The sequence below is a fragment of the Staurois parvus genome, unplaced genomic scaffold (genome assembly GCF_062004578.1).
Source record: "Staurois parvus isolate SC_StPar_1 unplaced genomic scaffold, SC_StPar_1.0 ptg000031l, whole genome shotgun sequence".
Taxonomy (NCBI): Eukaryota; Metazoa; Chordata; class Amphibia; order Anura; family Ranidae; genus Staurois; species Staurois parvus.
This window is the reverse complement of record NW_028317827.1, coordinates 5,519,397-5,540,135: the sequence shown is the minus strand read 5'-3', so window position 1 is coordinate 5,540,135 and position 20,739 is coordinate 5,519,397. Positions and strand designations below refer to the sequence as shown.

Sequence of the window (20,739 nt, the reverse complement as noted above, 5' to 3'; positions counted from 1 at the left end):
GAAAAAGCATTCCCAACGTTAAACTGAAATAATTGTTAAGATACCAACATCTGTCCCCAGGATCAACACTTTTAACTTTTCAAATGTCTCTGTAGCCGTAAAGATTTAAGCATGTTTCACACAAAGAAACTATTGCTTTTAATTTTTAATGTTGTGGATTGAGAAGTCTGGTAATATCTGCAGAGTTTTCACAACTCTTAAAGATTAATATTGATCCTGCAAACACAAGGGAGAATAGAACATGCACCAGACAGTGTGAGCCTTGCAGGGCTACGGGGAAACCATTAAGAAATGTCACATTACAATTTTAGTGGATTGCAGAACTCTTAACCCTCTGGTACCGTGCGCCTACTTAATTTATTCTTGTTATAGCTGATCTAAACAAAACTGCAGCTCAAGGTCAAAGTGAAATTAAATGGGGAAGATATTATTTTTAATATGGCAATATGTAACGTGCAACAGCCTGTAATAGGAATGTGCAATGTGGTCACTTCCCTTGTGTTTTGTCTCAGTGTTATACATTTTATGTCTACATCTGTCATCTCCAAGTGTCACTTGCCTTTGTTCTTATTTAATGTGCATAAGTGTGCTACAGTTTAAAGTAGATGAAAACTTAACTGAATTGCTCAACCATTGTGCATTATAAACATTTGCCTAAATAAAATACATATTTTTAGCTGAACTGAAGGATAATCAAATATTGTCCTAACACAAGGTTCATGCATATTCCTAGTTAAATTTTGTGATCTGGGTAATTCTTCTAGGTCTGTGCAGTAATCCAGTGTGAAACCTTTTCTCTGTGTAAGAGCTTTCTGTAGTAAAGACCAGTCACTGCTGCTCCTTCTTCTTGTGTAGGATGACTGGTCTGTGATGGTTGGACCTGTTGAACCACTCCCAAAGCCTTGCACTATTCACAAGCTATGTACAGCACAGTGATGATGTCACAAGTATTTTTACATGGCAATCTGGGTTTGCTATGACACTTGGACACACAGTAGAGTGGAGTAGAGTTCAGAGAGATTTTGGTGACTGGGTATGCTTTAAAGAGGAACTCAGTTCAGTCTGTCAATAGCATTAACACAGAATTTTTTGTTCAAAATCTATCTCAAAGGGTATGAACCCAGCAGATGCTTCAGCCCACCAGCATTTGAAATAATAGTTAAAGTATACATTTTTTGTTTTTGTTTTTTTTTGTAAATAGCTTAGGGAATGGTTAACACAAAAGTGACCCTGTCATTAGATTAAAAAAAAATTCCAAACAGGCATACCTGTAAAAGATGTCTTTGAATACAGGAAGGAACTCTTGAGCACTTTGGAGGACACAGGAGATCGACACTCCTGAAGTGTCAATTTTCCTGCAAGCATGAAAATATCCTGCAAGCACATTAGTGTCCTGGTGGCTTGGATAACAGGAAAGGAAAGTCTTCTTTTACAGGTATGCCTGGTTGTAGGGGGTCACTTTAAGGGTGGAGTGACCCTTCAGTGATGTATAGGGTGGTGTGATGTGCAGTAACAAACTGTTGTCTATAGCAATTATCTCCCATTGTTCTGGCTACTGATGAATGGAATCTGATTAATTACTAGATGTTGTACATCATGGTTTCTGTATTTAATTTCTTACACACGCACCCAATAATCTTCTGTTTCCCTCTTACTAGTTTCATTATCTTGTTCTTTTTATTTTGTTTCTCTATCGGTGTCTTTATCTTGCTATCTTCTCCAATAAAACATCATGGTCTCCACCACCTCTTCCTGTCGGCTATTTCTCTGGTGTCTGTATCGAGGAACTGAGCTGTTAAAAATGAACAGAGCCTCTATTGATCCACAAACAGAGATAGAAACTCCTTAATCATGGCTTGTGAAGCCTGTCAGGGTGATGTGAATGTTTGCTAAATAAAAGTCACAGTTTGCATACAAATACCTTTGCGGTTTATTGGATGGAGCAATGCAAGGGGTAATGGAAGTATGCTTTGGATATAGATAGTGCTACATACTTTTTTGTGTTTTGAACAGAGGCAGAAGGGTTAAAACACATCAGATTTTAATTGCTCTCTGTGAGATTTACCTTTACTTCCTGTCCTGGGGACCACCAGGACAGGAAGTGTTGGGATATCCCTCTTATAAGACCGAGACTAAAGCAAAAAATATTTAGTAGACTTGGGGGTGTTAAATTTCTTTTGCTGTATGTCATCCTGCCTAGGCGACACCCACGCCCTCTCATTTCTTGTCCTTGTGTCCCCTGTACATGGAGGAAAAATCTCCCAAGGAAGTATACAGGTGGTATTAAAAACGTGCCGGAGGTTCAGACCCTTACCCACTATATAAATAAAGGTTTGGCTGGAGCTGGGTTTTTGATGCAAACGTGGCCTAATTGAACATCCCCTTATTGTAAATAGTGCCCTGATATCCTTAAATATGATTCATTACAGGGACAGGGACCACAACTCTCATGGTTTTGAGTCTTCTCCTTCCTAGTTTTCTTGTCTGTCTATTGGCTAGTAAGGTTGTCATTCACATGCCATAGCCAATAGCCAAAACAAAGGAGCAGATGGAAGCGTGACTTTAACTGTCATCCCTCTTTTTTGTAAAAAAGTACAGATTATTTTTTAGAGATCACGGCAGTATGTGAATTAAAGAAATCCCATTTTCAGTCTGTTACCAATGAGAAGTCTAAAGGTTTCCTTTAAAGTGGAATCCCATTTTAACTCATGTTAGTTATAACAGATGTCAGACCTATCACTATGTGACATATGGAATATGCTGTGAAACCTGAATTACTGTTAAAGTAGGCTACTGCATATCCGGTACTTTAAAATCAGCTCATCATGGCTAATCAGAGCCCTGGATGCCACCAGATAATAGGGTACCTTAGATTGTGAATACTGACCAGTATTGTAGATGCTGAATAGCTAAGCAGACTCACATTTGGACACCATGATGATCCTGCCATGTGGTAATAAGTGACATTTCAGGTTAACTATAACTAAATTGTAATAAATACAATGCTGAAATACATACCAATCCTTCATTTGTATTGTTAACTGCAGCCATGAATTATTCCATGGCTCATGCCCAGATTATACTTTTATCTCCTTTTGCCCTCTTCTCTCCAACATCCTGAAATATTCCAAAGGTATACAAGTTATTCCCAATGATGACATTTTGGTATGTAAGAGTTCACAGGGCAATAGAAAATATGTATGTCTTTAATAGACATATGATGAGTAATCTCTGGAGATCTCTACATGACAGGTTGGAACCTTTTAATAATTAAAGCATATCTTTTGACACCTTTTTTTTTTAGTTTTAGACAGAGTGGGAAAGGTTTAGACCTTCTGTTAATTTTGTTTTGCTGTCTGTGTTATCATTATGAGGATTCACTCCACCAAGAAGGTAAGTAAGGGGAAATCCAAAACTTTAGAGTTATCTCCCAAACAAGAGGTAAGGGGATATTTTCCAAGGGGGAACCTGTTCTGGGACAGCTGTGTAAAGCTGGCCATGGCCATACAGTAGCATATTTTTGAATGAGCGTTCGTATGAAAATTTGTACAAAAATCTGCTATTTGATGACTTTCGTTTGAAAGCACTTTATCATTTCAGTTGCTTGGGATTTTGACATAAATAAACTTTCCTGAATAAAAACAGCATACACTTATTAAACTTTCCATCCTGCTCCTTCACATTTTCTTGTCACTGCAGTCAAAAATGAACGTCGATTTGACCCCACTAACCATTAGATAATTTATGGAACATTCTAACTATGACAAATTTCAAATAACATTCTACTAGTGTATGGCCAGCTTTAGACAGGGATTCCCCTCACTTTAGGAGATTTCCTCTTCCTCCAACTTTGTATTGTATTTTGTGGACAGGAAGTGAAGAGAAATTTTGCTAATAGTACACAGACAACAAAAAATAACCCTTCCCTACTCTTTACTATATTGAAAAATAGTTTTGACTATACAACTACTTTTGGAGGTTACAGAGGGGCAGAAGATAAAGGAAATTAAAGTAAATTATACAATTTCTGTCATTTAACTTGAGAAGTCAGCAGTCATTGGTATTAATTCTTAACTGTCTTCTCTTAGGGTTATATACCGACAGCAGCTACTGGAAAAACGTTTGTTAGAGAGAAAGGAAATGGTTGTTCACGATGAGCAAGTTGAGATGGAGAGGCAGAGGAGGCTGGAAGCTCTGCGGCAGCAGGTGAGATGATCTGAAGACCCCATTTGCATGTGCTTTGTGTCATAGACGTGTTTATAGAGATATACCTTGGGACCATATATATCCACTAAGCAATGGGAAGTGCATGAGCTGCAACTGCTAACTTTTCTCACAATGTCTGAAGATGGGGAATCCTTGCTGTGGAATGAAATACAGTACTGTGAAAAAAGTATATGCCCCCTTCCTGTTTTTTGTTTCATATTTGTCACACTTAAATGATTCATAACATCTAACAAATTTTAATATTACACAAAGATAACCTGAGTAAATACAAAATGCAGTTTTTAAATGATGATTTCATTTATTAAGGGAAAAAACTGTCATAAAACCTGCCTGGTCCTATGTAAAAAAAGTAATTGCCCCCCTCCCCTCCCCTGCTAAGTCATGAGTGAATTGTGATTAACCACATTTTTTCATAAAGCTGAGTTAAATTTCACTTGCCACAATGAGGCCTGATTACTGCCAGGCCTGTTGAATCAAGAAATCACTTAAATAGAAGCTGTCTGATAAAGTGAAGCATGCTAAAAAAATCTAAAAAAGCAACACATGCCCTGATCTAAAGAAATTCAAGAACAGATGAGAAACAAAGTAATTACCATGTATCAGTCTGGAAAGGGTTACAAAGCAATTTCTAAGGATTTAGGACTCTAGCAAACCACAGTGAGAGCCATTATCCAAAAATGGAGAAAACTTGGAACAGTGATTGGCCTAGGAGTGGTTGGCCTACCAAAATTACTCCAAGAGCACAAAGATGACTCATCCAGGAGGTCATACAAGATCCCAGAATAACATCTAAAGAACTGCAGGCCTCACTTGCCTCAGTTAAGATCAGTGTTCATGATTCAACAATAAGAAAGAGAATGGGCAAAAATGGCATCCGTGGGAGAGTTCCAAGGCATAAGCCACTGCTGAACAAAAAGAACACAAAGGCTTGTCTCACATTTGCCAAAATCATCTTGATTATCCCCAAGACTTTTGGGCAAATATTCTGTGGACTGATGAGACAAAAGTAAAAATTTTTGGAAGGTGCGAGTCCTATTACACCTGGTGTAAAACTAACATTTTATAAAAAGAACATCATACCAAGAGCCAAACATGGTGGAGGTGGTAGTATGATGGCTTGAGGCTGCTTTGCAACTTGAGGGCCTGGACAACTTGCCATAATTGATGGAACCATGAATTCTGCACTCTACAAGAAAATCCTGAAGGAAAATGTCAGTTTGTGACCTCAAGCTCAAGTGCACTACAGTTATGCAGCAGGACAATGACCTGAAATACACCAGCAAGTCCACCTCTGAATGGAGATGCTGTGGCATGACCTTAAACAGGCCGTCCATGCTCGAAACCCTCCAATGTGACTGAATTAAACTTCCTGTTTCTCCCAGCACAGGATTTCATTATGGAGGCAGGCTACTCATTGTTCTGTTTGGATAAGTGAATGGAAGGTGAATAAAGCCAGCCATACTTGGATCAAAATTCCTCAGGTTCAGTAGGGACCAGTCGAATTTTGATCCATGCATGGTCAGGCTGGTTGTACAGAAGTCAATCTATTGATTGATATCTGTACAACTAGGCTGTCGGGCTTTTCCCAAACGATCAGTTCTGCCCGGCTATAATTGGCAACACTGATCAATATGTTCTGAGAGCCGGGATATCTCCCGGCTCTCAGAACACAATAGCACCGTGGGAGTGATTCCCCCCATCCACATCGAATGTGTGGATGGGGGAATCGGGTAATTTTTTTTTTTTGTCCATTCAAAAAAAAGATTAATGTATGCCCAGCTTAAGTACAGCTGGAGATGGGGGCAGTTAAATTAACCTATGGCTATATCTAGCATGAGCAAATCACAAGTTCGCTTTAATTCTCTGACATGGAAAAAGTATGCAGATTAGGAGTTTTTATTTTGCTTTAGCCTCCCTTGCTACATGCTTGTCCTGTGCCAGTGACTTAATCTGACCATACATGAATCAAAATTCATCTGCTTCAGTAGGGATATAGGCCATGATTCAATCCAAGTATGGGCAGGCTTATTGTACCTAGTTGATCAATGGATCAACTTGGGTACAAACAGCCTGTTGAAGTGTTTACATTCAATTACTGCCGGCCGCTATAGCCACTAGAAGTACTCATTGTGTTCTGCCAGGTGGTGAGACTTCAGCTCTGCAGGACCGTGTAGCCCTACTTTATTTTCTTTTTGTGTATGAGTGGCTGAAGGTGGTCTAACAACCAGCTTCTGTTGAGCAGACGGGGTATACACATACCTGTTAATACAGATGAACCAGCTGAATTTCAGTACTTGTATACCCAGCTTTACCGTGAAGGTTTCTAGTTGTTTTTTTTATTTTACCAGGTGGCCACTGTTCAGCACTAGACTTGCCTTTCCTTATTTATTCCCTTTTTCTTCTTTTTACATTCATATTATTGGTTTCTTATTTTCAGTGGTTTTCATGATTCATTCCCACTGAGCAACATATTGCTGTGATGTCTCTAGCCCCTAGCAGATGGACTTTCTTGATTCTTAGTAGTCATACATTTTTCCTCTTTTGTCTTGATCATTTATGTAGCATTTTTCTTTCAGTGTGCTGCTATTTTATGTTCTTGCAGGTTGCTGTGATAGCAGATTTTGATCCTGTTCGAATGATGGGTGACACGAAAGCCTGGAAAGCTAGAATGGGTATTGGGATAGAAGAAGAAGTCGTTCTTCAGAAACCTCTTTTTGAGTTATATACATACAATGAGCAGCAGGTAGGTGTGATATTCCCATCACTGCTTCATTGGTTCTCTGTTAAAGGAATACTCCAGACAACAATGTTAATTTTTTTAAACCTCCTTGTCAAACCCCATGTACTGAATCAAAAATAATTTTCTTCTTCTTTTTCTTGGGCATGCATCTCCAAAAACATGCCTTACCCCCTGTGAAGTCGCATGATTTCAAAGTCGGGGGAGATGCTGATTTCAGGTGCATTTTGCAAGACATCTGATGCAGATGTCTATGCAAATCGCACCAAAAGTAGTACATGTACTACTTTAGAAGTCGGAACTGCACCGATTTGACCGCTGTAATTGTCCCATGAGCTAGAATAGTTTTTTCAAGCTGGTCATATGGGTGGCTTGAACAGATCACCTTTTGTGAAGAAAGACATACTGGGGCATAAGACATTGTGTGAAAACAGTGAGTGCTTTGTCTTATTTCCCTGAACAATCTGCAGCTATGACAGGGGAGCTTTCTGCTCCCCTGTCACCACCCATAGAGGCACTCACATAGCCCTGGCTGTTTGGAGTATATTGTGTAGATAGCTGGTGACGGAGGAGCAGAGAATGCCCCTGTCATAGATGCAGGATGTGCTGGGACATAAAACCTAGTTCCAATACAGTCAGCACTGTGCCTCTGTAAGTTCAGGGGTGACAAAGAGAGCATCTGACCTTACTGGGGGGACGGACTGGAGAGCCAGACAGCCACTTTGTGATAGTTTGACTGACAATTACTCATGCAACACTGCACCCATATCATTTTTGGAGACAGACAGAGCTTTTTTTTTGTGGCATTTAAAAACAACTGGGGTTTTTTATTTTCTACTATGAAAAGAAGAAACAAACGCCAACCAATTTGAAAAGAAACCTGTTTTGCTTACATTCTCTTGCAATAAAAATGCCATAATAGTATGAACCTCCCCAAAATGATCAAGTTTTGGAAAGTAGACACCCCAAGGTGATCTCAGTTTCTGCCACAATTGTTTGAAAAAGAAAGAACGCTGGTACTAAGTGGGCTAGACATGGAGCTTGGTAGTGGAACACTAGATACATTAATGTGCAGGTCATACACAGAGGGAGGAGGAGATGAAGGGGTTAATATACTGGTCCCATACATTGGCAGGATGGAGGTGAAGGAGATTATATTCAGATGTGCAGGATAAGGGAGGTGAGGGATCAATTTATAGGTCACTAGATATTGTATTGGAGATAGTATGTGTAGGAGAGGAGGGGGTCAAGAAAGGGTTGAACAAAATCTGTGTTATTGCAACAGAATGAATGGATCAGCAGCCGCAGTACTGATCTCCCTCCTTTTCCTGTTGGATGGGGAGGGATCAGTACTGTAAATAGTACCTTGCTATGATTAATTACAGTGATCACATGGTACAGGGCCCCTCGGACTGGCTGGGTACAGTGTCTGTGTCTAAAGACAGCTGGGTACACAGCAATCACCTGGTGGATCGGCTGCCCAATGGCTATTTATCTAGTGTTGTTCATAAATGGCACTGGGTAGGTAAAGGACCACCAATCCACCGTTGAAAAATGTACATTGGTACATTGGTTTTTAATACAGTTTTTTTAGTTCAGCTCTACTATTTAAGTATCCAAAAGCTGGAATGGCTTGGACAGGAGTTTTAGGATAAATCAATGTTTGAGACTGATGACCATGTTTTATAAAGACTGTGGCAGGTCGATTGATGACTCTGGTATACATTAAACGTGCAGAAGTCCAGTGTAATGTATAAGCAACCATTTTATCCACCCAGAACTACAGTTAAAGCTGATCTCCAGGCAAACCTCTAAATACACAGATGTAATACACATATGCTTGCTGTTTTATGTTTGTATGTCTGTTCATTCCTGATATTTACCCAGCCATATGGATGACACCACTTTCTCATGGACAGCTAGAAATACAGTGGTGTACTCTCTCCATTCCCAGTCACTGATTTGAAAGAGCAGCAGCACAATGATGAGATGATCCCTCTGCTCGCTCCTTCTCTAAGCATGGTTCTTATCAGCACAGAGGCATGCAGTACACCTGATTGTCCTGCAATGCTGCCCTTTCCTTTCCCAATCTAATTGCTACTACATCTAGGAAGTTGCAAGAGGCTGATAATAAGTAGAAAACCTGTACTTACAATAATGACATTAGAAAATATTACAAATAATATAGGCTTACATATATAGCTGCTGTAATTTTATGTCTGTTATATCTGTCTGAAGTTCATCTATAAAGTGAGGAATTTGTGTTGATCGTGTACTTTGAAGTTAAAGTGTTACTACCCCCAGGACCCTGCATTCACTATACCTGGCCTCCCACAGTACACAGAACATGAAAGTGCTATTATTTTAGTAAATCTAAACGGCTAAATACTTTTTCTCATCAGCAGTTTATAACAGCCTTGTTATTTCTATCAGTGTCCAGCCGAGCACTTAAAGCTTGTAGGAGGAATTTTAATTCTTCTCTGACGGTCCTATGAGGCTGCATAAAAACTGCCCCTCTGTCTGGACAGCGCTGATTGGCCCTGTGCTGATCACATGCACCCTCCCAAAGAAAAAAAAACCTCTCTAGCAATACACACTAAACTGAGCATGTGCAGAGTGACTCCTAGAGATCTGTGCTATCAGCAAATGGACTGGGGACAGTAGAATAAGAGGAGAATCCGAGAAGACAGGACCAAACAGCCTTTTTACACAATGCAGAGGATTAACCCCTTAGGTTCCACAGTGAGTATAACTAGCATGCTTTACTGCATATAGACTGATTTTACTGTTGTGGATTTAGTAACACTTTTTGAAGTGTTTGTAAAACCTTACATATACCCAATGAAGCTACTAGCCTCAGGTTATACACAGAGATTAAACAAATCCCCCTACATAAGTTGTATCTGTTTAGCTGAAGTCTTCTCTTCTGCACATTAGTTCAAAGTCCAAAATGTATAAAGTTTTTCTGAGCTTTCAGAAAAAAAGGGACGGAAAGGTGAAATTACACACTGCAGAGCTCAGCCAGGAGAGCTCTGAGAGCTGACTGGAAGGAAGGGACACACCCCCTTCATACAGCACCCAGGAACAGACTTGAGGCTGTCAATCACAGGCTGTGTGCTGGAGATTCCTCCCCTGTCACCATTTTTCTTTTGGTGTCATGAAAAAACTTGCCAGAAGTGATGCATGCTGATAGCAGAGAGAAGAAGCAGCAGACAGAAATGATACTAAGTGTTCTTAATTGAGACAAGTACACACTATAGAGGGATATGCTCTGTTCATATTTCATGTTTGAGGTTTACAACCACTATAAGGGTTCATAGAACGTACAACCTGAACACTTCTATTTCCTATCCTTGAAATTAAAGAGCAGTTTTGTGGCCCTCCAGGATCAGACACAACATAATGTTTTGATCTATTTCCTCTCTGTTCAGTAAATAATGATTGTGGCACAACTTAGGCCCCTTTCACACAGACATCCGTTTTTCATCTGTCCATTTACGGATGAAAAATGGACATTCATATATTTCTATGGACTAGCAGATGTAAACGGATAATCATCTGTTTACATCCATTAACATTTGTTTTTTTGAACTAAGAAAACCCTATTTTCTTCCATTAAAAAAACCAGAATGGATGAAAAAATGAATGTAAACAGACCAAAAACGGATGTAAATTGGATGTAAACTGACCAAAAACGGATGTAAACTGATGAAAACTGGATGTAAACTGATGAAAAACTGATGTGAACTGATCTGTGTTTTCTTGTAAAAAATTAGACTGAACTGATGAAAAAAACGGAACGCCCGTGTGAAAGGGGCCAGAATGGGGAAAGCCCCTATTGCTTTATGGGAGACGAGTTTTATTTCATGGTTTCGATCAGTTCTGCCTTGCTGACATCACACACACTGAGGATTTTGTTTTTGTACCTGTCTCTTAAAGGCACGAGTCCCCTAAGGTGGCTGCTTTGCATTGCAAATTATTTAGCAGGATACCTTTCAATAAAGAAATATTGCTAATCTATCTTTCGTAAAATGCTAGTTGCTAGGCTGTCATGTTGATCCTCTGGCCTAAAGCTGAAGCTTGGACAAAAATTATTTTTTTTAGCTGCAGTCACATCACCTGCAATCAAGTATTTCACATCTCATCTCACATTGTTAATTCAAGACAGTCCAACAAAGACCTGCCCCCTCCTCCCCTCTCATCCATTGAGAAAAGCCTGTGCTTTGTTTACACTATATATTACAATATCTCTGAATGGAGGAGAGTAGGATGAATGACAGGATTCTCTTCCCTATTCAGAAACCATGTTACATTCAATGTAAACAACACATGGGCTTTTTCCAATGGATGAGCGTGGAGGAGGGGCAGGTTCCACATGGACCATCTTAAATTGAGTTCAGCCTGATATTATATAGACAGGTATCTATGAATATTTTTTCCTTATAGGCAGCAAGCAGACAGGACTTGAGGTTTACTTCTACATGACTTCTAGCATCTTCTTTGCCCTTTTGTTGTTAAGAGCATTATATCCCAAACAGAAATGTACCCTTCTTGACACCACTGCGAAGACGCACATGACCTCCTAATCCCACCACTGCAACAACATGCATGACCCCACACCACACCAATGCACATGACCACCACTGAACTGGCCTACAAGAGCCCCTCTTGCTGCAACTCTACCAATGCGCACTACCCTTCTCGCGCTCACTGCACGCTTCTTCATGCTCTACCCTGCTCGCGCTCACTGCACACTTCATGCACTACCCTACTCACGATCACTGCACGCTTCTTCATGCACTACCCTACTCACGATCACTGCACGCTTCTTCATGCACTACCCTGCTCAAGATCACTGCACGCTTCTTCATGTTCTACCCTGCTCGCGCTCACTGCACACTTCATGCACTACCCTACTCACGATCACTGCACGCTTCTTCATGCACTACCCTGCTCAAGATCACTGCATGCTTCTTCATGCTCTACCCTGCTCGCGCTCACTGCACGCTTCATGCACTACCCTACTCACGATCACTGCACGCTTCTTCATGCACTACCCTGCTCAAGATCACTGCACGCTTCTTCATGTTCTACCCTACTCGCGATCACTGCACGCTTCTTCATGTTCTACCCTACTCGCAATCACTGCACGCTTCTTCATGCTCTACCCTACTCATGATTACTGCACGCTTCATGCACTACCCTACTCATGATCACTGCACGCTTCTTCATGCACTACCCTACTCACGATCACTGCACGCTTCTTCATGCACTACCCTGCTCAAGATCACTGCACGCTTCTTCATGCTCTACCCTGCTCGCGCTCACTGCACGCTTCATGCACTACCCTACTCACGATCACTGCACGCTTCTTCATGCACTACCCTGCTCAAGATCACTGCATGCTTCTTCATGCTCTACCCTACTCGCGATCACTGCATGCTTCTTCATGCTCTACCCTACTCGCAATCACTGCACGCTTCTTCATGCTCTACCCTACTCATGATTACTGCACGCTTCATGCACTACCCTACTCATGATCACTGCACGCTTCTTCATGCACTACCCTACTCACGATCACTGCACGCTTCTTCATGCACTACCCTACTCAAGATCACTGCATGCTTCTTCGTGCTCTACCTTACTCGCAATCACTGCACGCTTCTTCATGTTCTACCCTACTCACGATCACTGCACGCTTCTTCATGTTCTACCCTACTTGCGATCATTGTATGCTTCTTCATGTTCTACTCTACTGGCAATCACTGCACGCTTCTTCATGTTCTACCCTACTGGCAATCAATGCACGCTTCTTCATGTTCTACCCTACTCGCGATCACTGCACGCTTCTTCATGCTCTACCCTATTCACTATCACTGCACACTTCTTCATGCAATTACCTACTCACGATCACTGTATGCTTCTTCATGCTCTACCCTTCTCGCGATCACTGCACGCTTCTTCATGCACTACCCTACTCGCGATCACTGCACGCTTCTTCATGTTCTACCCTACTCGCGATCACTGCATGCTTCTTCATGCTCTACCTTACTCGCAATCACTGCACGCTTCTTCATGCTCTACCCTACTCATGATTACTGCATGCTTCATGCACTACCCTACTCATGATCACTGCACGCTTCTTCATGCACTACCCTACTCACGATCACTGCATGCTTCTTCATGCTCTACCTTACTCGCAATCACTGCACGCTTCTTCATGTTCTACCCTACTCGTGATTACTGCACGCTTGTTCATGTTCTACCCTACTTGCGATCACTGTATGCTTCTTCATGTTCTACTCTACTGGCAATCACTGCGCGCTTCTTCATGTTCTACCCTACTGGCAATCACTGCACGCTTCTTCATGTTCTACCCTACTCGCGATCACTGCACGTTTCTTCATGCTCTACCCTATTCACTTTCACTGCACACTTCTTCATGCACTAACCTACTCACGATCACTGTATGCTTCTTCATGCTCTACCCTTCTCGCGATCACTGCACGCTTCTTCATGCACTACCCTACTCGCGATCACTGCACGCTTCTTCATGCACTACCCTACTCACGATCACTGCACGCTTCTTCATGCTCTTACTACACTCCAATTTCTGGTCCAATCCAAGAATGTCTGAATGTGTCCACAGTAGCATTTGCATAGGCAGAGCAGAGTAGGACTGGCCTTAGAGGGATTACTTTGACGCAGTTGGCCGGCTTAAGCATGTATTGCAATGTGTGTGAACCAAATATCCCTGTTTATTGCATAGTCTGCTTGGAAGGGTATATACCAGCGTGCAGAAGGTCCTTCAGAATTTCTAGTGTTAATATGTGGTTACACCCCTTTAGCACCTGATGGATAAATGCATGCACTAGCTGTTGGGATTTGAGCACATGTATATCTTGTTTGTTCAACCCAAGAATGTGTCTCCTGCATTATGCTTTGTGCATTCTTTCAATATATGGGATTCTCAGGCTCCCTGAAGGCTGAATGACACAGCACCCACGTGAACAAAAATGCACCTAGCAATGGCCCTAGTAGAGCTATGCCCCTACTTCTCCTTAAATATTATTTAGATAAACAAGTGACATTTTTTAAAACCCATTAGAAGATAGGTAAACTGAAGGTGATATATTGGGCATGGATGGGGACTTCTGTTCTTTGAGGTGTACTGACAGCTGTAACCTTTCAGCATTTTAGCTTGTCACACATAGGGCAGCTCATCAAACTTATATACAGTAAGTGTCAGTTTTCTTTATTTCTCTGCATGTACAAGAATGTGTACTTACCTATTTGTAGAATGTGTATATCCAAAATTTGGGATAGAGTATGGAAGGATTGGAACCCCTGTAAAGTTTTTTGTTTGTTTTCTCTGTCCCTACTGAGTAGATGCATGCTCTGTTTCTCTTGGTGACCATCAAGACAACATTTTACAGATGGCACCAGAACTAGAGGTGAGGGTAAAGCTTTCAATGAGACAAAACATTTTTTAACCATATACTATTCTACCCATTAAAATGTTACTAAACCCAGGACCCTGCATTCACTATATCTGGTCTCCCACAATAGACAGAACATGGAAACGCAATTATTTTAGTAAATATAAACTGCTAAATACCTTTTTCTCATCAGCAGTTAGAGCAGTCTTGTGACTTCTATCAGTATCCAGCAGAGCACATGTTAAAGCTTGTAGGAGGAGTTTTCTTTTTGCTCTAGGAGGAAGCAGAACTCCTGGCCTCTGTCTGGACAGTGCTGATTGGCCCTTTGCTGAACATGTGCACCCTCCCAAGAAAAAAAAAAAAAAACCTCTCTAGCAATACACACCAAACTGAGCATGTACAGAGTGACTCCACACAATATGTCTTAACAGAAGATAACATACTGGAAGAAGGGGAGGATCAGAAAAGTCAGGATCAAACTGCCTTTTTACACAATGCAGATGATTAACCCCTTAAGTTCCACAGTGAGTATAACAAGCATGCTTTACTGCACATATTCTGACTCAGATTGTTGTGATAGCAATTTATCCCTTGTGAGACCTCTATGCCTAGCCTGTATAAGCAGATATAATCACTGTGGGCAATCCTTATCAGATAGCTGAACTCACCAATACTGTGTTCATCCAGAAGTTGCTTTATTCTGTACATGTGACAACAGGATACAGCAGAATGAATGGTTTCCAGTATTATGTGGTCAAAAGATGATACTTTCTGTAGCGTACTATGCAGAATACATGTGTCCCTGTTACATGTGGTCTGTTAGCTGCATCCATGACACAGGAAGTGCTGTCCTCAAGAAGAAGGGAGGAGCTTCATATGCAAAGGAATTGTGTCATAGATCTCAGGGAGGTAATATGAAAAACAAATGCATACCAAATAAGGTCACTGGATGGCAGCATATAACTAACTATAGAAATATCCATAGGAAATGGTACAAAGAATAAATGATATGAATTCTCATGTACATTAACATAAATATTAACTGTGTAACAGCATAGCACATACAGACTGATTTTACTGTTGCGGGTTTAGTAACACTTTAAGGACTTTGGCTGCCCACTCCTTAACAACCAGCTATTTACAATGAATTCGGATCATTTGAACAAATTCAAAAATGTGACATCATCCAAATGAATCGACTGAAATGAATGCATTTGTTATTTTTCGTTATAACTTTTGCTCGGATTCTTTGCCATTCTTTTCTATGTACATTTTGAAAAAATTTGGATACATCTGAACCTCTGAAAATGACAATTTTGTCCGAAAACAAATCAAAATGAAAGGAATTGCACATGACTAATGATCATACTTGTGTTTTCTTTGTTCTTCATTTTCCTCTATACTGGCTTGCAGGAGGAGTCGGTAACACCCACTCAACAGTGACTGATATTTAGCAAGACAAAATGCCTATCTACACTAATACACAGAGGCTTCTCTCAATTAGTTAAACAAACAATATTGTCAGCGCTACAGGTGTAAGAGCCCTCGATGATGAGTTCAAGTGCTGGCCCAGGGCAGGCTCCTCTTCAATCTTGTAATTCAGGAATACAAAAGCCGCCACTGGAATGTCAATCCCTCCAACAGCACAGGCCGTGCTGCCCACTCCAAATCGGGGAAATCAATACTGAAATAAAAGCAAAAGAGGGCTCGGAGGAAGAGGGCTTGGCCATCAAAACGCATAAGCTACACCTCGGAGGATGAACACGATCCTGGCATTGGGACTGGAGATTGTCATATGCACTTGACAGTGTACCTTTGTTAAATAAATAAAAACAATTCCAACGTACTCACAAAGGGGGATTTACTAAAACTGGAGCACTCAGAATCTGAGGCAGCTGTGCATGGTAGCCAATCTGCTTCTAACTTCAGCTTCTTCAATCCTCCAGAGGATTTACCCCCTTCCTGACCAGGCCATTTTTTGCGTTTCGGTGCTGCGTTACTTTGACAATTATGCGGTCAAGCAACGCTGCTTTGACAATAAAACCTGGAAGCTGATTGGTTTCTATGCAGAGCTGCACCAGATTTGGCACGCTCCAGCTTTAGTAAATAACCCCCAAAGAGTCTTCGGATAATGCACAAGGCCAATGCGCCTCCTTCTTTTGCTTTTATTATCTATATGTGAACAGTAGAAGACGGTAAACCAGATGCTGTGTGTTAGCACTAGGTTACGTTGCACAGATAATAGCCTGAGCTCCCCTTCCATACACCCATACTGCTTCTGTAAGAGTGGATAATACAGCACACAGTATAACCAGAGGAAACACAGCAAGTCAGTACTACTAACTGCTTTCACACATGGCGAACAGCAACATGGGGTAGATTTACTAAAACTGGAAAGTGCAAGATCTGGTGCAGCTTTACATACAAATCAATCAGCTTCCAGGTGTCAAAGCTTAAAGTGGTTGTAAAGGCTGAATGTTTTTACCTTCATACATTCTATGCATGAAGGTAAAAAACATTCTGTGTTCTGCTCCCCCCACAGCCCCCCAATACTCACCTGAGCCTTCTCTTGATCCAGCGCTGTGCACAGGAGCTTCGGCTGTCCTGGGTCTCTCTCTCCTCATTGGCTGAGACACAGCAGGGAGAGCCATTAGCTCCCACTGCTGTCAATCAAAGCCAGTGAGGAGAGATTGGGCGGCAGGAATAAGCGGCAGCTCTATGTCTTATGAATGCATAGAGCAGAGTGAGCACACACCAGTGCCCCCAGAGCAAGGGGCTTGCTGTTGAGGTCACTGATCAATGAGGAGGAGCCAGGAGCGCCCCACGAGGGACCTAAGAAGAGGGAAATTAAGGCTGCTCTGTGCAAAATCATTGCACAGAGCAGGTAAGTGTAACATGTTTGTTATTAAAAAAGCAAAAACAAACCTTTAATATCACTTTACCCTTTTCCCCGCTGCCCTATAGCAGATATACTGCTACAGGGTGGCAGGGGTGCGCAAAATCACGTATATATATGTCATTTTGCATTTCCAGGTAGGGGGCGTGCGCTCCCTACCCGCACTGACATTCGCAGCCGCGGCTGTCAATCACCGCGTCCCAGTGAGTGTTCCGGTGAATCACCGTGTCAGAATGCTGGCCGCAGTCCCGCTATAAGTCGCTGAACTCCGCCATTACTAGTAAAAAAAAATTAAAATTCCAGTATCTATACCGCCATTTGTAAACGCTATATTCACGTAAACCAATTAATTTACATGTATTGGGATTTTTTGCAGACATGTAGCAGAATACATTTTGGCCTAAATATATGACGGAATTTGATTTTTTTAAATTTTTTTACTGGATATGGTTAATAGCAAAAAGTCAAAAATATTTTTTTTTTCAAAATTGCTGGGTTTTTTTATAGCGCAAAAAAATTTAAAACGCACAGGCGATCAAATGCCACCAAAAGAAAGCTCAATTCATGGGAAAAAAAGGATGTAAATTTCATTTGGGTGCAGTGTTGCTTGACTGCACAATTGTCAAAGTAACGCAGCGCTGAAACACAAAAAATGGCCTGGTCAGGAAGGGGGTAAATCCTCTGGTGGGCAAGTGGTTGATTGAAGAAGCTGAAGTTAGAAGCTGATTGGCTACCATGCATAGCTGCACCAGAGTTTGCAGTCTCCAGTTTTAGTAAATCAACCCCACTGACTTACCCTAGGTTCACGGGTGCCGCTGCGGATCCACACGAAAATCTATGCAGCCGCACCACCCGCACAGAAAAACGTGGACCTGCGGGTGGGTGCCATTGGTTCTAATGGCACGCCACCCGGACTGGAAAACGCAACCATACTGGGAACTGAGGTTCCTGTGTGGGCTGCGTTTTCCAAAGAAGTGCAGGGACTTTTTCCCTGCGTGTCACGGGCACGGGAGTCCATTCAAATGAATGGGCTCTCGTGCCCGTGCAAAACGCGGCCCGCACGGTCGCATAGGGTTATATATTGTTAGCTGCAGTTGCCGAGACTTGAGGTGGAAATACACGATTAGAAAATCGACCGTTCGGTCATCCGATGACCGAGAGGTGTTCATTCATTGGTCAAAATTGTGGCCCACATTAACCAATCTAAAAACAATCATTTGTCTGGCAATATGTAGTGTTGATGTCTTCCGTACAAGTGGTAGTGACGCGGTGTGCATGTGACCTTGTAGCCACGCCCTTCCGGCCAGAACGAGCGATATACACAACAATTACCAGCAATGAGTATAATATAGTTTATTACATTACCTATATACATAAATAGTGATACATAAAATATAATCTGCAGAATTCTGCTTTCATTATCTCATTGGGCCAATCTACTTTTAACATTTGGATTTTTCGTTCGTGTTTACGAAGATTCCTTGGACATCAACATTCGGGTCATCTTCTGTTTCCACTCATGCGTGATAGCGATTTTTTTCGTAAGACCGTCATACCACCGCATGGAAAATCGGTCGTTTGTATATGACATTTTTCACTGTTGTTCTTCATTGTTCACTGTTGCTTTTTCGTATGATTTTCTTATCGTGTGTATGGGGCATTAGGCTTCATTGGGGAAGGGCTCTGCATCAACTCTTTCTCACCCAGATTCCTTTCTATGGAATTTGTATGCATCACATAGGACACAGCTGCAGTGATTGACTTGAAGCCCAGTAGGTGCGTCACCGCGAGTCAGTTGGTTTCATGGTGTCTACAGACAGGATGTATGCCTAAAGCAATGTCCTTCAATTAAAATTCGGAGGCACACAGTGGGAAGGGGAGGGGGACAAAATGAAAGAGCAACACAGTTTTCCACTAAGCTTCAGTGTCAGAAGCAGATGGGACCGAAACAGGTGAGGCCAAAATTCTTCTTTAAACCAAATCATCACCAGAAATATGATTCTGTAAGTGAGCCAAGTTTTTACTTCTATCTTCCAGTTTCAATCATGTACTTTTATTTTATTGTTAAATGTAGGAACTGCATCCATCTGGCCTTTTCAAAGATAGGTTTAACAAACAGTTTGGAAGTTGCCGAGTGCAGATCTGCTGAGATCACTTTGTTTTGTGTGATTGACAGATCGCCAAGTCTGGTGACTCTTCTGTGCGATGTCCATCATAACCCAGAGATGTGCATTTTAGTCTCCTTGGTACTCTTGTCTTTGTTTGACACTTCTGGACTCATAACTATTGATAGACACGAGTGCTTTGCTCAGCTGCTGCAGCTGACCTTTACCCACGCAGTCATATTTTCTGAATGTGAAATGTTCTATTTTTTTGCATAGTGTTTATCTAAGCCACTGACAGCTCTGCAGAAGCTGATCTGTGTTCAGATGCTCCAACCTCCTGCCCAGCTCCACTGAATTGGCCAGCACGAGGGCTGTCATCGGTCAGAACAGCTACAGAAAATAGCTCCACAATATTCCCAAACCACTTAACATTTTGAACTTGTTCCAAAAATAAAATTGCATTACAAATATTCTGTTGTAAGATTGTTCACAGAAGTGGAATCATCTTGGGTAACAAATTTGTAAACCATCCTATACAGCGGTTTCTAAAATCTGTTGTATTGCTATATATCATTACATAGTGAGTCATGTCTACTCAGTACCATCAATACCAAAAAGTTATATCCTCAGAACCCTAATGAACAAAACAGCGCCACTTCAAGCCCCTTGTGTATCTCGTCTTGGTTCAATGTTTATAAACGATATTAGGTCTGAGATTAAAAATCCCATTTCAGTCTTTGCAGGTGACACCAAGCTGTGCAGTGGAATAATGTCCTTACAGGATGTCTCCAATTTACAAGCCGACCTCAATGCGCTGTTTAATTGGGCAACTATGTAGCAAATGAGGTTTAATGTTGAAAATGTAAGGCTCTGCACTTGGGGGCTAAGAATATGCACACATCGTACATACTGGGGGGGGGTATAACTGGGGGAATCAATGGTGGAGAAGGATCTGGGAGTTCTGGTAGATCACAAGCTTAATAATGGCATGCAATGCCAAGCTGCGGTTTCTAAAGGGAGCAAAATCCTCTCTTGTATTAAAAGAGGTATAGACTCCAGAGAGAGATATCATATTACCCCGGTACAAATCATTAGTAAGACCTCATCTGGAATATGCAGTTCAGTTTTGGGCACCGATTCACAAAAAGAACATTGGGGAACTGGAGAAAGTACAGAGAAGGGCAACCAAACTGATAAGAGGCATGGAGGAGTTCAGCTATGAGGAAAGATTAGAGGAACTGAATTTATTCTCTCTTCAGAAGAGGAGATTAAGGGGGGATATGATCAACATGTATAAATACATCAGTGGTTCATATAGTGAACTCGGTGTAGAGT

General features: G+C 41.5%; 1 protein-coding gene across 2 annotated transcripts in view; it reads left to right on the top strand.

The window, feature by feature from the left end:
• The window catches only part of CCDC148 (coiled-coil domain containing 148), a 309,952-nt gene that overhangs the window by 281,575 nt on the left and 7,638 nt on the right, over positions 1–20,739 (top strand). For both annotated transcript variants that reach the window (XM_089659739.1, XM_089659740.1), the window contains exons 13-14: positions 4,089–4,206; positions 6,830–6,970. In XM_089659739.1, the coding sequence (XP_089515865.1) occupies positions 4,089–4,206; positions 6,830–6,970 (259 nt within the window). The remainder of the gene's footprint in view (positions 1–4,088; positions 4,207–6,829; positions 6,971–20,739) is intronic.